This window comes from Narcine bancroftii, chromosome 4, assembly GCF_036971445.1.
Source record: "Narcine bancroftii isolate sNarBan1 chromosome 4, sNarBan1.hap1, whole genome shotgun sequence".
NCBI lineage: Eukaryota > Metazoa > Chordata > Chondrichthyes > Torpediniformes > Narcinidae > Narcine > Narcine bancroftii.
In genome coordinates, this window is record NC_091472.1 from 191,250,932 (window position 1) to 191,272,275 (window position 21,344).

General features: G+C 41.7%; 1 protein-coding gene and 1 long non-coding RNA gene across 7 annotated transcripts in view; one reads left to right on the forward strand and one right to left on the reverse strand.

Moving 5' to 3' along the window:
* The window catches only part of cux2b (cut-like homeobox 2b), a 392,464-nt gene that overhangs the window by 340,969 nt on the left and 30,151 nt on the right, over positions 1-21,344 (forward strand). For 5 of the 6 annotated variants that reach the window (XR_011356280.1, XR_011356281.1, XR_011356282.1 and 2 more), the window contains 5 exons: positions 1,720-2,388; positions 4,657-4,758; positions 5,195-5,955; positions 13,016-13,175; positions 16,845-17,117. Coding sequence is in view for 1 of the 6 variants with exons in the window: in XM_069933362.1 (XP_069789463.1) it covers positions 1,720-2,388; positions 4,657-4,758; positions 5,195-5,955; positions 13,016-13,175; positions 16,845-17,117 (1,965 nt within the window). In the remaining 5 variants the exon portion in view is untranslated. The remainder of the gene's footprint in view (positions 1-1,719; positions 2,389-4,656; positions 4,759-5,194; positions 5,956-13,015; positions 13,176-16,844; positions 17,118-21,344) is intronic. The other variant, XR_011356284.1, reaches the window with a different exon arrangement.
* LOC138761376 (uncharacterized) lies at positions 18,167-21,236 on the reverse strand. The gene is made up of 3 exons (XR_011356286.1): positions 21,010-21,236; positions 19,852-19,980; positions 18,167-19,437 (listed from the first exon to the last, which is right to left on the reverse strand). It is a non-coding gene; the product is annotated as an uncharacterized lncRNA (long non-coding RNA).

The following is a 21,344-nucleotide window of genomic DNA, read 5'->3' on the forward strand; positions in this document are numbered from 1 at the left end:
GGGAAACAACTCAAAGGAACTTAAGGAAAACCAGAGATTAAGACAAAGCGCATGGTGATTGGTTTATTTTTGGGTAACATAATATCATTTAATCCATAGATTTGTATTAAAATCTGCATTTCCTGATGAATGTGATAATGAGATGATTTGTGCCACATAAAAAGTGAGGTGGGGGGAGGCTGGGGCTGTGGGAGTGTTGCTGAATTATTGGTGAGATCCTATTCCTCTTTTTGTTTGCTTGTGTGCTTGCTCTTCTTCCACCAAATGCCTCCTCGTCTTTTCACCATGATCGGAGTCTGATCTGAGTCCCTCCCTTATGCAACAGTGCGCTGCAAACAACTCAGTGTTGCAGCTTCTATAAAGGCAGGAAATGGTCCTTTCAAAGGTTGCGATGTGAGAATTGCTGCCTCCTCATTCTTTCCAGAAATTTCTGCCAACTGGGAGCCTTCGTGCCTTTCCCCCTCTTCCAGTAGCCCCGCTCTTAGTGGTGCTCAATCCCAAGGCCTGCTGGACTGCCTGTATCTGGACGAGCCTTTGAACCATCAGAAATCACACTGCAGTACAGGTTAGAGAAGGCTCACCGTGAGAACACAAGACAAGTTAAAAAAAAAAGCTTCGGAGACACACTAGAAGATACATTGCTGTGATTGACCATTGGTAATCATCCCTTTAAAAGATGACCATTTCCATACCTTTAAAGTTACCACTGGTAAATTATTATCCCATTGAAAGATGCTGGGAGGGTGCCTTCAGGCTCTTGAATTGAGGAAGGGTGAGAAAGCATTTAAGCTTGAAGTTCAAAGGTGGCTTTACTGTTGTTGGTCCTGAATTGGACACCTATGCAATAACCTCTTATTTCAATATGACATGGAAGAAAGACACTTAGCCTATTGGATGCAGACTGGCTCTCAATGTATTCCCTTATATCCCATTCACCCACTGCCTGCTAGGCATCCTGCTACAGCTCTGAATAAGCCTGAATGCAAACAACTGCAACAAAGTGACATCTTCTGACCAGTCCTTTGAAAATGTTTGCAAACAACTAAAACACTCGATGTTTTAATTATTTGGGGTATACAACTATTTTCAGTGTTTGCTTATTTAGTATTTGTTGCTCCATTTTATATTTTACCCGCACAGTTATTAGCCACTACTTGGTTGGAAGAAGAACAGAGCTTTCTGTTTGCTAAGTTTTCATTGAGGCCCCAACTTTCCATGTCAGATGGACAAGTGTACTGAGATGAAAGCAGCTTGGGTCAGTCTCAGAGTGCTTGCAAGGGTGCAGCAGAGATTTTAGTTGCAGAATTTTTGTTTTCTATTCATTTGGTGATTAGGCATCCATTTTTGAATTTTTAAAGCACCCAACTGAAAGGGCCGCTACAATTCGAGTTTGCTGGGAGTCTCGCCCATCGGCAGCATGTTTCCCAAATGTAATCACGCATAGATTATTGTTCCCCAGAGAACATCGTGCATGGCAAATTCCCAGGTATCTAACCTGCTGCTGATGGACACCTTCAATGAACTGAAGTTTCGACCGTGAAGTTACTTCACCGATGGACTTTTGAGTTGAGCTGCTTCCCCATATCTATGGGCTTAACCGGTTAGATATATTCTGAATCCAGCAGGTCATTCAGTCAGTATCTCTGTTGTTTGATCAGATGCATGTGCGTGGAACCATGCCTGCGATTTAAGATTTAAACCACTGTCCGTGTTTTGCAGATGAGATGCGACCTGCAGAAGACTCCACAAAAGATCCACTGATCACTGAGAGGGACACCTCAAACCTTGAGCATTCTTCGCCAAGTCCTCCGCCTGTTCCGCTTTGGTCCAGAGATGAACAAGTCTCTCCAAAGTCCATACCAGCACATGCGTCAACCCAAGGATCTGAGACATCAGGAGCATTTCCCCTCTCTCCACTCCCTTTAGTTAAATCAAGTGAGAAGCCCTCTGCGGAGCCACTGCACCATAGGCCATTGATGTCTCCCTTGTACTCGAAAGAAGCTGTAAACACAGTTGTTTACCCAACAGCACTCTACTCTGCCAAGGGAGCTCTAATTGTAGGGAATAGTTCCAGTAACAGTGAAGCTGTCCCACCAAGCGACCAGTCAGAAGGCAGCAGTTCGAGTGCTGGTGATGAGGAATATTTGGAGACAGCTGACATTGCTTTTCAGGTTAAAGACCAGCTGCTGAAGCACAACATTGGACAGCGTGTGTTTGGACACTATGTCCTGGGATTATCGCAAGGATCTGTTAGTGAGATTCTTGCAAGACCCAAACCATGGCATAAGCTTACTGTGAAAGGGAAGGAGCCTTTTATTAAGATGAAGCAGTTTTTATCTGATGAACAAAATATCCTTGCCCTTCGAACTATTCAAGTGCGACAGAGAGGTATGTACCCAGGCATTGTGTGTGAAACTTGGAATAATAAAATGTGGATGTTTGCAGAGTACATTGGTGAAAGAGACAAAGGAGTGGGAGAGCTTCAAAGTTATGAAATATATAGAGGAACTTAAAATAGAGGAGATATACATGGTTTGAAATTTGGGATGCAGACTGAACCTAAAATAAAAGCAAAATATTGGAATGTTTAGTGGGTGGAATAGCATCTGTGGAAAGAGAAACAGAATTAATGTTTCAAATTCAAGACCCTTCAATAGCAACTGATTTAGTCCAGTTATTGAGCTTGTTGATTTAAAATATGCTTTCAAATTAACTTGTAACCTGTCTGGAATCATGGGTCAACTTTAAACTGGTAAAACTAAATTCAGAACCATGTTGGTGCTGCATCAGAGGATTCGGGCATTTTCTTAAATCATTAAACTACCAGCGTTTGACGATCCAAGGTGGAGTAGCAAATTTGATCTCAAGTAACATCGAGTGGAGAGTTTCTGTTTAAATTATTGACCTGATTTCTCTCCATTATGCTAATGAACTTGAATATCTAATTATGTGGATGTAAAATTCTAAAGTAAAACCCCGCTGGATGATTAGTAACCCTCTTGTATGCATAGAGTACATTACAAGCCTTATTACATGTAATGCATCTTGCGTAATTCTTCACAATGGACTATTTAGCAGGGTGCAGACTATTTTTCAAATTTTAAATGTAAATTGAAATGTTCAGTATGGTAACAGTCCTTTTCGGCCCACGAGCCCATGCTGCCCAATTACACCCAATTGACCTACAATCCCCAGTATGTTTTGAACAGTGGAAGGAAACCAGAGCACCCGGAGGAAATCACACGGACATGGGGAGGACGTACAAATTCCTGACAGGCAGCACGGAATTCGAACCCCAGATTATCAGAAATCCTAGAACTTCAAGTTTATTGTCATGTGTACCAAGATGCATTGATAAAGTTAGTTTTATGAGCAGCAGATGTAGTACCTGTAAGACACAGTATGGAAGTGCAGAGATGCAGAGAGAGATCATGTAGTATATAGCGGAGGCAATATAATTTCACTAGTGTGAGGTTCAGTCAGGAATCTGATAACAGCAAGAAAGAAATTGTCCTTGAATATTGTGCTGTATGATCTCACACTCATGAAACTTCTACTCAACAGATTTAAGTTGAAGAGAGTGTGGCCAGGGAGGGATGATTCTTTTAATATATTGGCTGCTTTTTTAAGGCAGTGAGAGTCCATGGAGGGGAGGGCAGTGGGAAAGATGGGCTAAGCCGCATTCACAGCCCTCCACAGCTTCTTGGGCGGAGTAGTTCCTGTCCCATGTCCCAAAGGGATACTTTCAATGGTGAATATGTAGAAATTGAGGGAACTTACTGAAGTGTCAAATTTCCTCAGGCCACGGTGGAATAAGAGGTTGTTGTCCTAGCAGCAAGCCACAAGTCCCTCTATTTCCCTTCTTTCTTCTCTTTGGCTTGGTTTCGCGGACGAAGATTTACGGAGGGGTAAATGTCCACGTCAGCTGCAGGCTCGTTTGTGGCTGACAAGTCCGATGCGGGACAGGCAGGCACGGTTGCAGCGGTTGCAGGGGAAAATTGGATGGTTGGGGTTGGGTGTTGGGTTTTTCCTCCTTTGTCTTTTGACAGTGAGGTGGGCTCTGCGGTCTTCTTCAAAGGAGGTTGCTGCCCGCCGAACTGTGAGGCGCCAAGATGCACGGTTGGAGGCGAGATCAGCCCACTGGCAGTGATCAATGTGGCAGGCACCAAGAGATTTCTTTAGGCCGTCCTTGTACCTCTTCTTTGGTGCACCTCTGTCACGGTGGCCAGTGGAGAGCTCACCATAGAACACGATCTTGGGAAGGCGATGGTCCTCCATTCTGGAGACATGACCTACCCTTCTAAACCCAGACTTGTCAATGTGATAGATTCTGCCTGCAATGATGTTGTCCACTGCCAATTTACAGAAGGAGGAGCGGGTGTTGGAACGATGTGTGCCATAATGATAGGGGAGGAAGGCAAATTTAATATTCTAAAATTACAGTTTATAAATTCATCCAGAAATTGAAATCTTTCCAAGAAGTAATTGAGTTTTAAAAAAAGTCTAAACTCTTGAGAGACCTAATTCCAGTTCGGTGAACATGGAAGTGAAATTAAACACTGTGTTAAATTTTCTCTTCTTACTTATGTGGGTTGTGCAGGAAACTATTTTCATGCATCACGTTTGAGATTTTGTCATGGTTTTTTTTTTTTGCAGGGAGTATAACACCCAGGATTCGGACTCCAGAGACCGGTTCAGATGATGCCATTAAAAATATCCTGGAGCAGGCAAAGAAAGAGATTCAGACTCAAAAATCTGGTGAGTAGTTGTAAAAAAAGAAAATCCAAATGTATTTTTTAACACTGTCCCCTACAGCTCATTAAAACTTAATCACGTGAAAGCAAATTAGATCTTCACGGAGTAATTGATCAGTTGATGGGTTATTTAATCATGAATGCCAGTGTTTTTGAGTGTTGATTTGAGGTCTAATCCAATGTCTAAAAATATATTATAATTTTGTAGCTAAGATTGTGTTGTTGGGAATAATTTGGAGCAAGAGATCAGTTTGGAAACAGTAAATTCACCATAGTTTCATGGTGCATTCTTGGAGAGCTTTGGGCTTCTGTACACATTTCATGTCCACAATTCCTTTGCGTCCTGTTTTGTTTTGTGTGCAGTGAGGAAATAATTATGAGTACCTCAGCAAAAGAATGCTTTAAGAAAAGCCTGACATTCCTTTTTTTTTCCCTCGTAGTTGAATCTAAAAGCTCTCCCTTGCCTGTATGCACCACAAGTTCCAGCAATAGTGGTGGTTCTGATGAGGCGATTCGGTCTATCTTGGAGCAAGCCCGACGAGAGATGCAAGCTCAGCAGCAAGTTCTTTTGGAGATGGAGACCAGTAACAGCAATAGCAATGTAGCAATTACCCCGCATGTAGAAAGTTTACCAGCCATGAACAAAGCTCCTCTTTCCTCTTCCATTAAACAAGAGGAAGGGATTGTGACAAAAGGTTCACAGACTCCACTCAGTGTAGTATCACCTGCAGCCTTTGTACAGAGCATCATACGAAAGGTGAAATCAGAAATTGGTGATGCTGGATCATACTTCGACCAGCACTGGGCCACTGACAGGAGTGTGGCTCACAGGTTGTATGCTTCAGTCTCACCCTCACCGTCATCCTCTTCCTGTGGCTCATCTGGAACAGGAACCATTAGACAGTGGCGGGCAGAACCCAGTGAGAACAACAAAAATGGCGAGGAGCAATCAGTCGGCTTCGAAGGGACGAATAAACTTGCAGACATAAAATCTGAGGGCAGCCCGGACTCTCAAACTGTAGGACAGCTTTCTGTATTCCCGGCTTACGTTCCACGCTCGTTGAAGCCAACAGTCCCTCCACTGACTCCAGAACAGTATGAAATGTACATGTATCGGGATGTGAACACTTTGGAATTGACCAGGCAAGTGAAGGAAAAGCTGGCCAAAAATGGAATCTGCCAGAGAATCTTTGGTGAAAAGGTAAGAGGCAACAAGCATTCATTGAAAATGAATTATCAAACTGAAAGGAGCATGTGCCGTGTCTGTTGATGAGGATCAATTAGGGCTCGTGATTTTTTTTTTAAGGGTGACAGAAAAGTAGGCTGCAGAAGAGAGAGTTTTAGACCAACAGTGTCTCGTGCTGTCAGGATTCAGGTTGATTACTTCGAGGGGAACAGAGTGACGTTTGTGTGAGGACAAACACCGGCCAGTGGCCTATGGTTATGTCACATGGTAAGACACAGATGCTGGAGTGGACCAGTAAAATCATGGCTGAACTTCAGTCTCAGCTGAGCTACATTCTCTTGCCCTGATTCACATAACATCCAATACAGTTAAACCCCTGGTATCTGGAATTCACGTAACCAGCAGCCATAAGCAAACTGCAAAAAAAATTGACGAAAATACATTTTAAAAATTAAAATAAATAAGAAAAAAATAATAATTTAAAATTGAAAATGTTGTCTGAAGTAACATATAAGCCTTTGGTGAAGATGGGAGCAGATATCTTGCCAGCGGAGGGCCTTGGTCATGCTTTGCTCGTAGCAGCTGTTTGAATAAAGTTGTGTGAAACAGCAATGGCGTCGCCCAGAATGAAGAGCTGGTTGATGCCACTCGCTGTTGGGGTGACTCTCTTAAAGTGTCTCCTTATCCCTGCTTAGTAAGAGTTGCCTCGGACAAAGGCTTTATCTGTAAACTTGGGGGAGGGAGAGGTTAATTATCTATTGTAATGGATTTCTGTTAATCTTTAATGTTAAACGACTGTATATTTTGGCATACAAGTCCCCCCTCCCTTTTTCAGCCTCATTTTAAAGATTTTATGCTATATCTGGCATACGTCAAACCCCATTTTCTGGCTGCCTGAAGTGCCCCATTGACCGGCGTATAAATTGCCCCCAAAGCTTGCGATGCCTGAAATGGGCCAGGCTATATTATATATTAATATGTCTTTAAAAGAGATAGATTGTGGAGGTTTAGTGTGTAGGTCACTTTACAAACAAATACTTACAAAAGACATCTCATTTAAAATGCCAGAGCTTTGCTCAAGCCGGATGTCCAGGCTCCGAGTGCCTTTGCAAAGGCAATGAAGTTGTTTTGGATGGAACCTCAGAACCAGGTGCAAATAAACAGTCCAGGCTCAAAGTGCTGATGAAGATCTTTCAAGGATAGGGTTAGCCCTTACAAGCAGAGAGAGAGGAAAGAATCAACAGGATTTATCTAAGTGAGAATTCAGTTCAACAGTTCTGCAGTGACTTTTGGGAGGTTGCAACATGGCAAGCTGTTGAAAACCCCATTTAGATTGCATGGATTGATTTGCTGGGCATTGGCAGGAGGTGATTGCTGTCATGGAGGGTCCATTGACACAATGCAGCACATGACGAAAATATGAAGCGAGTTAAAAGTGATAGAAATGGCCAAGAAAACCAACAACTGCACTGCTGCAAGAAAATTTGATGTACACGAGAAGTTGGTTAGAGATTGGAGGAAGAAAAAAGAGACTTTAAGAAACATACCAAAAAGGCAATGTTCTTTGAGAAAAGGAATCACTCGTTGGCCAAGAGTTGCAAAATTATGTTACAGAATTGGTACGGGAACAGAGGCAAGATTGCTACATAGTCACCAGAAATAAAATAAGAACATATGCACTGCAGTGGGCCAAGTTGTACCCAGACCTCAGTGATTATTTTGAGGCTACAGTAGGTGGTGCAACTGTTTCATGAACAGGAAAAACTTGGTATTGTGGCAAAAAACAAAAATTGCAGAGAAACTACCAAATGATCTTGATCATAAAGTTGTAAGTTTTCACCAGTTTATTATACAGAACTGGCAGAAACACCAGTTTGCTTTGGTAAAAATCAGAAACATGGACAAAACCCCCATGAATTTCAATATAACAATAGAACAATGGAATGGAAAGGTGTTTAAACTGCAAACCAGAAGTAAAGGCCACAAAAGGACCAGGTTTTCCGTGGTGTTATCGTGCATGACTGACGGGGCGAAGACCCATGGCCATCTTCAAACGCAAAATACCCTGCAGGTATTTTTGTACATTTTCACGAAAAAGGATGGATGGATGGATGAAAATGGTGTCAAACTATGGATAGACAATGTGTGGAACAGGCGGCCAGGGGGTTTACATAAAGAACGGAGTTTGCTAGTCTGGAATATGTTTCATAGCCACTTAACTGAGAACACGAAAAGCACTACATAATACTTGCATGGTGTTTATCCTGGGTGGTTTGATGTCTATATTACAACCTCTCGATGTCTGCTTGAACAAGCTATTCAAAGACCGTGTGCGCGAGTAATGGAATACGTGGCTGTTGAGTGCACAAAAGTCATTTAAAAAAGACGGATCAATGGGTGCTGCATCACTTGATACGCTGTGTAACTTTGTGCTCAAGACATGGGGCAAAATTAGAGACTGTGATAAAATCGTTTAAGCAGTGTGGTATCTCTTATGTGTAATTGATGGCACAGAAGATGATTTATTGTGGGACACTGACGATGAAGCTGAAACCACCTCATCAGATACAGACTGGGACCCATCTTTGCCTCAGACGATGATAGCGAGAGTGATTTTGAAGGGTTGTAAATGTGTTGTTCTCAGATGATGATAGTGATTTTGAAGGGTTTTATTGTGCTGTTTCTTTCAATTAAAATCTGTCGCGGTCGGATTTATTTGGTTTTTCAATGGTTGACATATATGCTGAATCAGTTTTTCAAGGGTCGACTTGTACGCTGGATCGGCGCAGATTGGATTTTCAGTTGAATTTAAGATCTCGAAAGTATATCTGGTGTATAAATTAACACCCATTTTTAAGAGATTTTTTGGGTTACACGACTCAACTTGAATGCCAAAATATATGGTACATTTCTCATATATAACAATGTCTTAGTAAAGTAAGTTATAGCATTAAAATATTGTATATGTATTCTTAGTAAGTTAGGTGTTGGCTGGTACAGGTTCACACACAAGTCACAGCACATTTACAGAGAACCATTGAACTCTTGGAAAGTCAGCTAATGGATTTGAAGTGGGTCTTAATTGTTCAAGAACAAGGGAGTGTTGGCTTTATTAAAAACTGAAGTATCTAAGTACTCAATAAGAACTGCTGAGGAAGCCATCTGTTTTAAATCAAACCCACTTAAGCTTCTTGAACAGAGATGAGATCAGAGGTTGTTATGGATATGGAGTGGTTTTGAAAAAGGAACATAATTTTGGTAGAAATAAAACTGATAGTCACGTGGTTTCCAAGAATTGAAACTGACCTCGTTGATGATCTAACTCACATGATTTGGAGAAATATATTATCGAATTCAGACATTTTTGGTGGAGTTCAATTTGGAGAGTACAGAAGTCAAAACCGTGTGGCACACAGTGATTGAAATCTTGTGAAAGACAGGTTTGAGTTATAATAACCAGAATAGGTGCTGTTGAGTGTGTTACTCCTGGAAAAAGAGGAACACTGAATCAGTGGCTTTTGAAATAAGGAAGACCACTTCGGTCTCATTGGAAAAGAGGACAGAATTCTACAAGGTCCATTTTTGTATGGCCACTTCATTTAACCTTTGTCTGGGTTTGCTAATTCATTGTGGAATAAAATAGCCACATTTGTTTCAACCTTGCCTGGGTTTGTGAATTTATCATGGAAGAAAATAGGCACATTTCCTGTCTCTTGGAAAAGAGGGCAGAATTGTGAGTAAAGAAGCCTGAAGATATGATGTTTAAAAGCACTTTGTAATTATTTCTGAACTGAGAATTTAAGATCTTCAAGCAAGACTAAAATGATGCTGAAGTTTTAAAATTGACTTTTCAGAGTGGGACTTTGAATTATACACTCACATATACATTTACATTTGTGCATAGTGGGGTTAAGTTTAGAGATAATTAAGAAATGTTATGTTCTTAATAGTTTAATAAAAGCTATTATTTTGAATTTGCTATTGTCTGGTGAATTTTCCATTGCTGTTCCTGTGTTAGTTCTAACGAAGTCCCTTTGGTCCCAAACAAAATTAAAAGGGTTGTTAGTTCATAATCTTATTGTTTATCTTTTGGGCGGCTCCGCAGAGGGGGAGGAACCTGCAGATGCAGCGACGGTTAAATGCATTCAAAGAATGTGACTAAAAATAAAGTTAAATGCTTTAAGGTTTATATATTTATGTAAGTGAACTTTTTTCAGTGTAATTACAGTGAAGTGTTTGTCTTTTAAACTGTTCATTCTTAATGAAGGTATATTAGGCATTGTAAGAGTAAGTCTCAAGCAACCGGAAAATACATTTTGCCAGCATCTAACGATCCACATGGGTGCTGGATACCATGGATTTTATTGTATCTTATCCAATTCTGACACTGCTATCTTGAGTAATGAATTCCATGGATCCTGGATGAAGACATTTTGTCTTCCTCATCTCATTGCTGAGTAGCTGATGAATTGTTCTGAGACCGTGGTTTTTGAGGCTCCACCTAGGAGAAAAGTACTTCCTGCATCTCGCCTGTCACAACCTGTTGGATCTCAGTAAGATCACCTCACGTTCTACTAAATTTGCTTAATTTTGCACAGTTTGCTTAATTTCTCCCTTGAGGATAAACCCCAAACCATCCACCATCCCAGGAATCAATCCACACTCCCTCTGTCATATTTATCTATCCTGTGGTGGGAAAAACAAAGGCGGACTCAATTCCATGTGCAGCCTCACCTGGGCCCCATGTACCACAGTGTGATATTTTGTATTCAAATCCTTTTTCACTAAGAGGCAACATACAGTTTGCCTCTCTAATTGGTTGCAAAACTGGACAGTAACATCCAGTGATCTGTCTCCAAGAATATGCAAGTCCCTTTTTACATCAACACCTTTCGATCTCTGCCCATCTCATTTTTTTTTACCTTGCACCTCTCCACTCTATATTGCATCCACCACTTCCACGCCCATTCCATTCACTGTCTCTGTCACTTGAACACCCTTGGCATCTTGCTCACAACCCACGCTGAGTACCATGATTGAAGGGACAAGCCAGTAGGGTTTAACGGGTATGTGCCCATAGCCAGAACACATTTGTTGTCTTTCACTCATATTTCAATCAACAACAAGGAGTTACAAGAGTGATTTGATTGTCGACGCAAGCCTGTCTCTGAACATGCACTGGATCTGTAGCTATTGGTATTGCTCACTCCATCCAACGAAAACATATTTGTCTGTTTTCCTTTCTACTTTCGGCATCAATTCTGATGCAAAGACATCTGCCATAATCCCACTGCTGTAATTGGAAATTCACTTTTTTCCCCAAAAATAAACTTTATTTGCCATAAATTATTTACAACAAAAAAATGTTCAAGTCCTTTCAAATCCTTGGTTTTATCTCCAAGCATTTTCATTTTTTTAAATTTAGACATACAGCACGGTAACAGGGCTTTTTGGCCCACGAGTCCTTGCCGCCCAATTTACACCCCATTAATCTACACCCCTGGAACGTTTTGAATGGTGGGAGGAAACCGGAGCGCCCAGAGAATACCACACAAACACAGGGTGAGCGTACAAGCTCCTTACAAACAGTGGGGGATTCAAACCCAGTCCTGATATCTGGCGCTGTAAAGGCATTGCGCTAACCGCTACACCAACTGCGCCGCCCATTCTCTACTTAGAACCATTGCCACCACTGTGGCACTTGTTGTTACTCCCCCGTCTGTGTTAGAGGGGCATCCCCTCTGTCTCAGCCCCTCAATGCCTGGTTTCAGAAGGACTCTAAACTGTAGTCTTTCCCCCGCAATGCCCTTGCACTGGCTGTGCCAAGATTCAGTGTGTCCCTCAGCACGGACTCCTGCAGCCTGGAGATTCATGGCTTAACTAAAGGAGGAATGCATCCCAATCAATTAAGTTTCACATGGTTATCTGTTGAGCTTGAAGTCTCACTCAACAATTGCACACTCTGGATGATGTATTCGCACCTCCACCTCTGCACATGAGATTTAACTCAGGGTTTCAGTTTCTACAGATCACTATTCACCTGGGAAAAGAGAAAATGATCTGAGGCTAGGACCAGCTGCATGTGCTGAGAGGTGACAAGAGGGTCATAGTTGATGGAGGTATTTTGAGTCCAGATTGCACAATTCTACTTCAGGTAGTTTGGAAGGAAGAATAAGGAAAAAAACTACTTCTTATTTAAAATCTGCTGCAGAACCTGACAACCAGTAAGGAGCTCGGCTTGTTTTTTATTTAATCAGTGCGGAGATCAGGGCAGGAATTTAACAGTGTGATTTGGAATTGGTGTTATGTGGTAGTAATCGATTGCACTGGCTTTAACTAATTCTTTTAAATTCAGCCACTTGGTGCTTTTCTCCAGATGTTTCTGGTTCCCACATATGCAGAAAGTTTGGTTGCAGTTACTAAATTACATTGCACCTCCAGACATTGGAAATATTTAGGTGCATGTTACCTTGAACGTGTATGCAGAGAACTTTGGTGGAAACAGCCCTGTACGCTGCTGATTGGCCACTTGCCCCTTCACTGATGTAGTTAATACATTGCTGGGTTGTGAGATTCTTGGAATCGTTCCCTGTGAATGTCTGCTATTCTGGTGCATATTTTCCAACACTATCCCTGTTCTGAAGCAAAGTTTCTAATCTAATTATGAGCTGATGAAAGATGATTTATTGCTCTGATATGTTGGTTTTAAAACCTACTGAGGTACAAAGCAATTTTTGGTGCATCTGTTTCTCACCTCAAAAGAGCAACTAATAAATTTGTCCAAACCAATGGCCTTTAGTCATCGATCTTCTCTGCATGTTCTCCTGATGCAAAATTGTGAAGAATATTCATTTGTCAGAAGCTGAAGGCCCGTAAGTGGATTTCCCATCATACAGGGGTGATATTATGGGGAAATCCATTGAAGCGCTGCAATAAAATCCACAGAGCAATGGGACTGTCATTCTCCTGTAAAATAATCCATCTCATATAACATATTCCCATTTCAGTAAAGCTATTAACAGGACAGGGTTGAAAGTAGGAAAATAATTTTTCCCTCATCTTTCCTTTGTATTAGGTGCTGGGCCTGTCCCAGGGTAGTGTGAGTGATATGCTATCCAGACCCAAGCCATGGAGTAAGCTAACTCAGAAAGGCCGTGAGCCATTCATCCGCATGCAGTTGTGGCTCATTGATAAGTTAGGCCAGAACGCTGTGCATCCTGCACAACCTATACAAGGTAAGAGATTTTATTTTACTGTCATGTATTGGGAAATTTTTATAGTAACTTGATCATTAACCAGATGAGGTCAGGGCATACCATAGTCTTCTCCTGATTCCAGAATGACTCTTATAATTTTCGTAAAGGACCAGATACTCATGCAATTGTTGGTGTGGGTTTTCTTACAGAATCGCCCCTCTCCAAGATGCATAGAATCACTGGTCTTTTACTCTATATCCTGTAGCTCCTTGATCATGATGGTAGTATCTTCCTGAGAAGGACAGCAGAGATTCAAGAAGGCTTTTACTCTATATCCTGTAGCTCCTTGATCATGATGGTAGTATCTTCCTGAGAAGGACAGCAGAGATTCAAGAAGGCTTTTACTCTATATCCTGTAGCTCCTTGATCATGATGGTAGTATCTTCCTGAGAAGGACAGCAGAGATTCAAGAAGGCTACTTACCACCCACTTCTCGAGAGCCATAGGAGATGAACACAAGAAATAGTAAGAGTAGGCCCTCTGGCCTGTCGAGCCTGATCAGACTCTGGATCTGCTCCACTTACCTGCTTAAATCCCCTACTATTCATAAATCTATCCATCTGTGTCTTGAAACATTTAACAAGACTGCTTCTACTGCTTCAGTGGGCAGAGAATTCCACAGATTCACTTATCTCTAGAAGAAAAAATCCCTCCTCCAAATCATTTAAATACTTTTTGAACACTTGTGGCCCAGCGCCGATCCCTGCGACACTCCAGGAACCAACCATTTATCCCAACTCTCTGCCTTGCATTGGTTAACCAATCCTTTATCCACGCTAATACGTTGACCCCAAGTTTGTGCATCCTTATCTTGTGCAGCACCTTATCAATCACCTTCTGGAAATCCAGAGTACAACATCCACCCTCTATCCATTGTGCTCATTATCTTCTCAAAAGCTTCAGTGATTCACTAAGCATGACTTGCTTTGCTGAATCCATCCTGCTTAAAAATTCCCATGGGAAATGGTGAAAAATGTCCTTTGCTCGTGTCTCAATCGTGCACCATGCAAATGAAGATTTAACGCTTGAGAATTGGGGGAAAAAACTACAGGTGCTGGAAATACAGCAAGTCAGGTAGCATCTGCGGGGAAAGAAACAAAGTTAATATTTTAGGACACTAACTGCTCATCCAAAACTTAATGGCTGTTCAACAGGCTTTACTGACTGTTGGAAATATCCACTTAAAGACTAGACATTCTTGTGGCAAACACAATTCAGTGAGAACCTGGACCTGGATTGGCTGTTACTTGAGAGGTGCATATTTTTCCATAACAAACTTGAATTTAGCAGGAGGACTTCCTCCCCATCTCCCCAGTCCTATTACACCCAAACCAACCCCTCTGGTCAAAATCCAAAGCATGGGTAGCGCAACACCAATGCAGCAGCAGTGACCCAGGTTCAAATCTGGCGTTGTCTGTGAGGGGTTTGAACGTTCTCACCATGACGTTCCCACATGCCAAAAACATACGGGAATTGTAGGTTAATTGGTTAATTTAGGAGATATAGGCTCGTGGGCCAAAATGCGTATCTATTTCAATGTAAGGAGTTTTGTAGGAAAGGAAGATGGGTTTAGACTCATGGAATTAGGACATTGTAGCCATATAGTGAAACTTTGTTGCAGGACGGGCAGGACTGTCAGCTCAATGTTCCAGGCTTTCGTTGCTTTAGATGCAATAGAACAGGGGGGATGAAAGGGGGAAGAGTGGCATTGCTCATCAGGGAAAATATCACAGCTGTGCTCAGGCAGGACAGACCAGAGGGCTCATCTACTGAGGCTATATGTGGAACTGAGGAACACGAAAGGTATGACAACACTGATGAGGTTGTATTATAGACCGCCCAATAGTCAACGAGAATTAAGAGGAGCAAATTTGTAGAGAGAGCAGAAAACACAAGGTTGTGATAGTAGGAGATTTTAATTTTCCACATATTGACTGGGATTCCAATTAGCATAAAAGGACTGGATGGCTTGGAATTTGTCGAATGTATTCAGGAAAGTTGTCTAAATCAATATATAGAGGTACCAACAAGAGAGGATGCAATACTGGATCTCCTATTAGGGAATGAGTCAGAACAGATGACAGAGGTATGTATCGGGGATCATTTTGGGACCAGTGATCATAATGCCATTAGGTTCATGTTAATTATGGAGAAGGATAGGTCTGGGCCTCAGGCTGAGATTCTAAATTGGAGAAAGGCTAATTTTGAGGAAATGAGAAAGGATCTAGAATGTGTGGATTGGGATAAATTGTTTTCGAGCAAGGATGACATTAAGATTGGAGGCGCTGTGGACAGTGAAGAAGGTTTTCAAAGTTTGCAGTGGGATCTGGACCAGCTGGAAAAAATGGGCTGAAAAATGACAGATGGAATTTAATGCAGACGAGTGTGAGGTGTTGCATTTTTGAAGGACAAACCAAGAAAAGACGTACACGGTGAATGGTAGGGCACTGAGGAGTGCAGTAGAACAGGGGGATCTAGGAATACAGATACACAATTCCCTGAAAGTGGTGTCACAGGTGGAGAGAGTTGTAAAGAGACCTTTTGGCATCTTGGCCTTCAGAAATCAAAGCATTGAGTATAAGAGCTGGGATGTTATGTTAAAGTTGTATTAGATGTTGGTGAGGCCAAATTTGGAGTATTGTGTACAGTTTTGGTCACCTAACTACAGGAAAGATATCAAATAAGATTGAAAGAGTGCAGAGAAGATATACTGGGATATTGCACAGACTTCAAGAACTGAGTTACAGGGAAAGGTTAAACAGGACAGGACTTTATTCTCTGGAACATCGAAGAATAAGGAGAGATTTGATAGAGGTATTTAAAATTATGATGGGGGGATAGACAGAGTTAATGTTGATAAGCTTTTTCCACTGAGGGTTGGTGAGATACAAACCAGAGAACATGGGAAAAGTTTAGAGGGGAACATTGGCGGGAGGGACTTCTTCACAGAGAGTGGTGGGAGTGTGGAACAAACTGCCAGCTGAAGTGGTAAATGCAGGCTCAATGTTAATATTTGTGAAGAATCTGGACAGGTACATGGATGGGTGAGATATGGAGGGCTATGGACTAGCTGCAGGTCAGTGGGATGAGGCAAAAAATTGGTTTGGCACAGACTAGAAGGGCCAAAGGGGCCTGTTTCTGGGCTGTAGTGTTCTATAGTTCTGACAGCTAAAGATCCCTCAGTCTCACCTGGATAGTTATATCAGTTTATTTTTCCACAAATGCCACCCAACCTGCTGGGTGCTTCCAGCATTTTCCTTTACTATTTTAGATTTCCAGCATCTGGAGTTCTTCCATTCTCAACCCTCCTGTGATCCCAGACTGCCTGAGCTATTTAGTGTTTGGGGGGCCTGGCATCTTTCTAATCTTGCATTGCTCTTGGCAAGCTAGTTGTGATGCTCGTACTAGCCTGAGGGCCAAGATCAGTGGTCGTTTAAACCTCAGCTTTTAACTGGGCTTGTCCAATTCTGCTCCCCTAAGTGACAAAAAGCTGACATCCCTGAAATTCTGGGAAGTACAACTTTTTAAGTCATAGGTTCAGTGCCAAAGTTTTGCTGACAAATAAGATGTATTCAGCTTTTTTTTTTAATCATTTTTTAAGATGTTTTTTTAAAAAAAAAACATTTTTCTCTCTCTTATTTGAAACAGCAAATGCCATTCAGCCCAGATATTCACCGTCCCCTCCACCCAGCCCTGCTGACTGTGAGAAGAACCAACAAGAACCAGTCAATGCAGCTCTGGAAAGCACGAAAGAGAACCAGCAACCTGACAGCCAATCATCTTCTCACTCACTGTGTGGTAAGAGCCTGTCCAATGGCCAGACACCAACAGGCATTCAAGAAATGGTAGCCATGTCCTCTGAGTTGGACACTTATGCCATCACCAAAAAGGTTAAAGAAGTGCTAACAGACAACAATTTAGGTATTGTATATTTTCCAATAACTCTCAGTGTAGCTTGTTGAAATATTTTGCTAGCACATCTTATTTAAATACAGGATTTGCATGCTGAAATCCAGAACCTACATTGATTTAATGTACAGGTACTCCCTGACTTGTGACCTATGCAACTTGCGTCCATCCGCACATATGATCAAATTTTTAAAAATATATACATAAATAAGAAAAATATAAAATTTATGTAGTTTATGTTGTATTTGACAAATTATAATGGGGATACAGGGCATGTAAGAGCCAAAATGTGTGTACTTACCTTGTTAGTCGGCGTCCCAGGGTCCGTAGGCTGGGCACGGCCATCTTGATTCCTGTGCGCACGTGCAAGTCTTCAGTTGGCGCATGCGTGGTGAGTTCGCATATTGGAATTCGGTTGGTGCATGTGCAAGAGTTAAATGCCCTGAGGATATTGAATTTACACCATTAACTCTAGCGCATGGGCCAACCCAACTCTAATATGCGAAACCACTGTGCCAACCGAAGACTCACACATGCGCACAGGAATCAAGATGGCCACGCCCAGCCTACGGACCCCAGGACGCCAACTAACAAGGTAAGTATGCACATTTTGGCTCTTATGTGCCCTGTATTCATGTTATAGTTTGTTAAATACAGCATTTGATTAAAATGTTTGCTTTAAGACTTGGGAACTCCATACATGCGGGCAAAATTCCGACTTATGTCCATTTCAAGATATGACTGATCCTTCAGTCCTGATTATAGTTGTAAATCAGGGAGTACCTGTAAATGGATTTTCTATCTCCCCATTTGACTCTTTTGGAAAAGTAACTCCCAATTGTACTTGGAAGCTTATCGCACTGTATATCCTGACTTCAGCAAGGATTTGAAGTTCCCAATCATATCTGCTGGTTAAAAATAAAGCAGTGATGGTTTGAAGGGGAAAAATTCAGGAACTGATGAGAAATTGAACAGTATAAGGAAACACAGATTGGGGTCCGAAATGTCCCTTTTATTGAGTAAACTATATTCTTAAGTTGGATTCAAAACATCAGTGGGGAAACTCATCAAAGTCGAGGCACAGTTTTTAACAAAATGTTTTGAAGACAGGAATGCATTTTAATCAAAAACATCTGAGGGTAAATTGTGGGATCGGAATCTTATGGTAAAATTCTGGGCTCTATCAGGGGATCTTATTAGTGAAGCCTCCTCTAAAGATTGAACTTTCATGGCAGATAATATGACAGAGCAGGTGCTTCACTGTTAGCATTCCACATCAGCTTTATAAGGATATGAATGCATTGGTGAAGATACAGAGGAGGTTTACAAATATGCTTTCACGACTGAGGAATAAACTATGTTATTCCCCTTTGAAGAAATGTCTACAAGAAGGTATGGTAGCCAAAAAATGCAGATGAGAATCTGAAATACTCAGTACAGACGGATGTGATTTGTGAATGCAAAAAAAGGACAACAGTCTTGCATCACTGACTTGACGGTTAACTGTTTCTTTTTCCACAAATCCTGTCTGAATTTTCTGAGATTGCTGTTGAAGATTCAGTAGGGTTGTTTCAAATTGTGAAGAGCTTATATTAAACATCAAGAGAGAAACTATTTTTGAATTACTGAAATGTCAATAACCAGAGGACTCGGAATTAAAAGTATTGAGCATGAGAGTCAGAAGGCTGAACAATATTTATTTTTGGCAGCAATTAGTGGGAAATTGGAATGCACTGCCCGAGACTGGAGGGGAACAGATTTGGCAGGTTTCAAAATGGAATCGGGTAAATCTCAAAGGAAAACAATTGAGCAGATGCAGGGAATTTGATCAACTTCAGGCTTTGTGGGGAAAAAAATCCCTACTCTGCCTAGTTTCATCAGACATCTTAAATAGATGCGTATGATTTCACCACACTATTTAGGAAGGGCAAGGGGATTCTTAGATGTTCTGGCCACATTTATCCATCAGCCAAGATCTCAAAAATAAATGATCTAGCTGTTTTCTGTTGTTGTTCCCGGTCCTACTTGTGATAAAACCGGACATCAAAAATATTTCAAAAACCTTTGCTGGCTCAGTAGAATTTTGAACCATCCTGAAAGATGCTTCATAAATGCAACTTCCTTTTTAAATAATATGCAATTACTTGAATTATAGTCCAATCTTCTAGACCTCTAGTTTTGTTTGGTGGGGAGAAGATCTGACAAATCCACATTCAATCTTCCGTCGGACCTGGTGCTTGCTGTGGTCACGTACCGTTCGCTGCTCTGCCGAACCAATCAAACGTGAGCTCAGCTGCCATCCTGGCAAATGATTGGATCCTCAGGCCTTGACCTAAGAATGAATAGATCTCTCTGATATCCGGGAACATTTAAACAAAATACTAAATTTTCTTAATTGATCTGCCAGAAATGAATTTAAAACAAAAGTAAAATGAACCACCTGCCTGCAGTTATCCATTTATCTATCAATGACCTCAAATTAATGGGGTCCCACCACATAATCAGATGTACCTCGCATAAAGTAGAGGGGCAAGATGCAAAGTGCAACTTTGTTCCATACGTTGGTGTTCCGCACCTGGCAACTGGCCTCCATCGTGACTTTGACGAGCATATTGCCAGTACATTTCTGCAGAACCACCACTAGTGGTTTGTGTGGTTCAGCCCAATAAATGAGGAGACTAATGTGCAATGAGCCCTTGTATTTACTACAATATTAATGCTGAACTATAATGCTGCATCCCCTCACCTTCAGCCTCAGACGAAGGAACATCAGAGCCAACCTGCAAAGAGCAATGCCTCACCAGAGAGGCATGTTAGTGTCCTGATGGAGATGAGTTAGGCAGTCTAGTCGGGCGGTCTCGGTTCTGGACAGGATCTGTGGAATGCAATAGGAAGTTGTTTAGTATGGGATAGGGAAGATTTCAAGGGAAACTTCCTGTTCATAATTCAAGTTTGTTGTGAAGTTAAATGTGGATCCTGTTCTCCTGAATCAACACACCCAAAAATGAAACAAGGAACAAAACAGTGGAAGAACTCAGCAGGTCAAGCAGCATCTGTGGAGGCAAAAGATGTCACATCAAGACCCTACTTGACCTGCTGAATTCTTGCATTGTCTTTTTTCCAGATTCCAGCATCTGCAGTCTCTTTGGTCTTCAACAATGATGAATGTTGTTTGTCTTTGGTTCAGCCACATGCTTATGTTTTAAGCAGGGAGAGATTCTCTTGTTGCATTGGAGTGTTTAATTTGACTGATAAGATCATCATTTGATGATAATTTTTTTTGCCAGAAAGAATTAATAAGCTATTGTCTACATCTGTATGCAGGAGCGTATCTAAGGTATGGCATGTGCCCTGGATGCTACTTGAAGGGGAATGCACCACTGAGCAGTTTCTGCCTCCTGTGGTCTCCTTCACTGCTCTGGGCACCCAGTGGTCCCCGCACCTCTCCCAATGACTAGAAGTGGCGCATTGAAGGAGGCACAATTAGCGATGTAGACAAAGGCCTGATTCACCTAGACGGAGTCCGATTTCTTCCCCCCCCCCACCCCGCCAGCACCAACCCCCCCCACCCCGACATACAAAAACACACACCTCACCTCTTTCTTTTCTGCTTCACTCTCAACTTATTGAAAGGCTGAAGCCAAATACAACATGGCAGCCACCAAGGCCAGCTCTCGTGAGTCCTCCTTGTGGCCATTTATTTTGATGCATGGAATGTACAAGGTTGGCTGCCATAGGGGTATGTGTACTAAATTCATGGCATTGCTCCACATCCAACAGACCAATCACCAATCACCAAAAGGCAAAAATCCCCAATCGCAAGAATGGAATAAACACAATAAATGTGTGAAGATCAGTCTGTTGCTCTCAATGCAAGCAGTGAATAAACATTCAAAATGCTCACCATTATTCCAAGTAGCAACTTTTGTCCTCATTAAACTTAGCATTTGCTGTCACACATCCGTTTTTCAACAAACCAAGGTGCTTTCAAGGTAACTTGAAGAAGGGATCAGGCCCGAAGTGTTGGTTATCTTAACCTCCGATGGACACTGCAAGACCTGCTGAGTTCCTCCAGTATTTCTGCATTTTGGACAATTGCCGAGCACACAATGGTTGTTTTTGCCTTAGTTTTCCGCTGCTTCCTATTGAGGAATGGAAAAGACTCAGCAGAGCAGACTGCACCAGGGTCTTCTCCCAAAACATTCAGTGGCTTTGGTGTGCATGTGTAAATTATTAAAG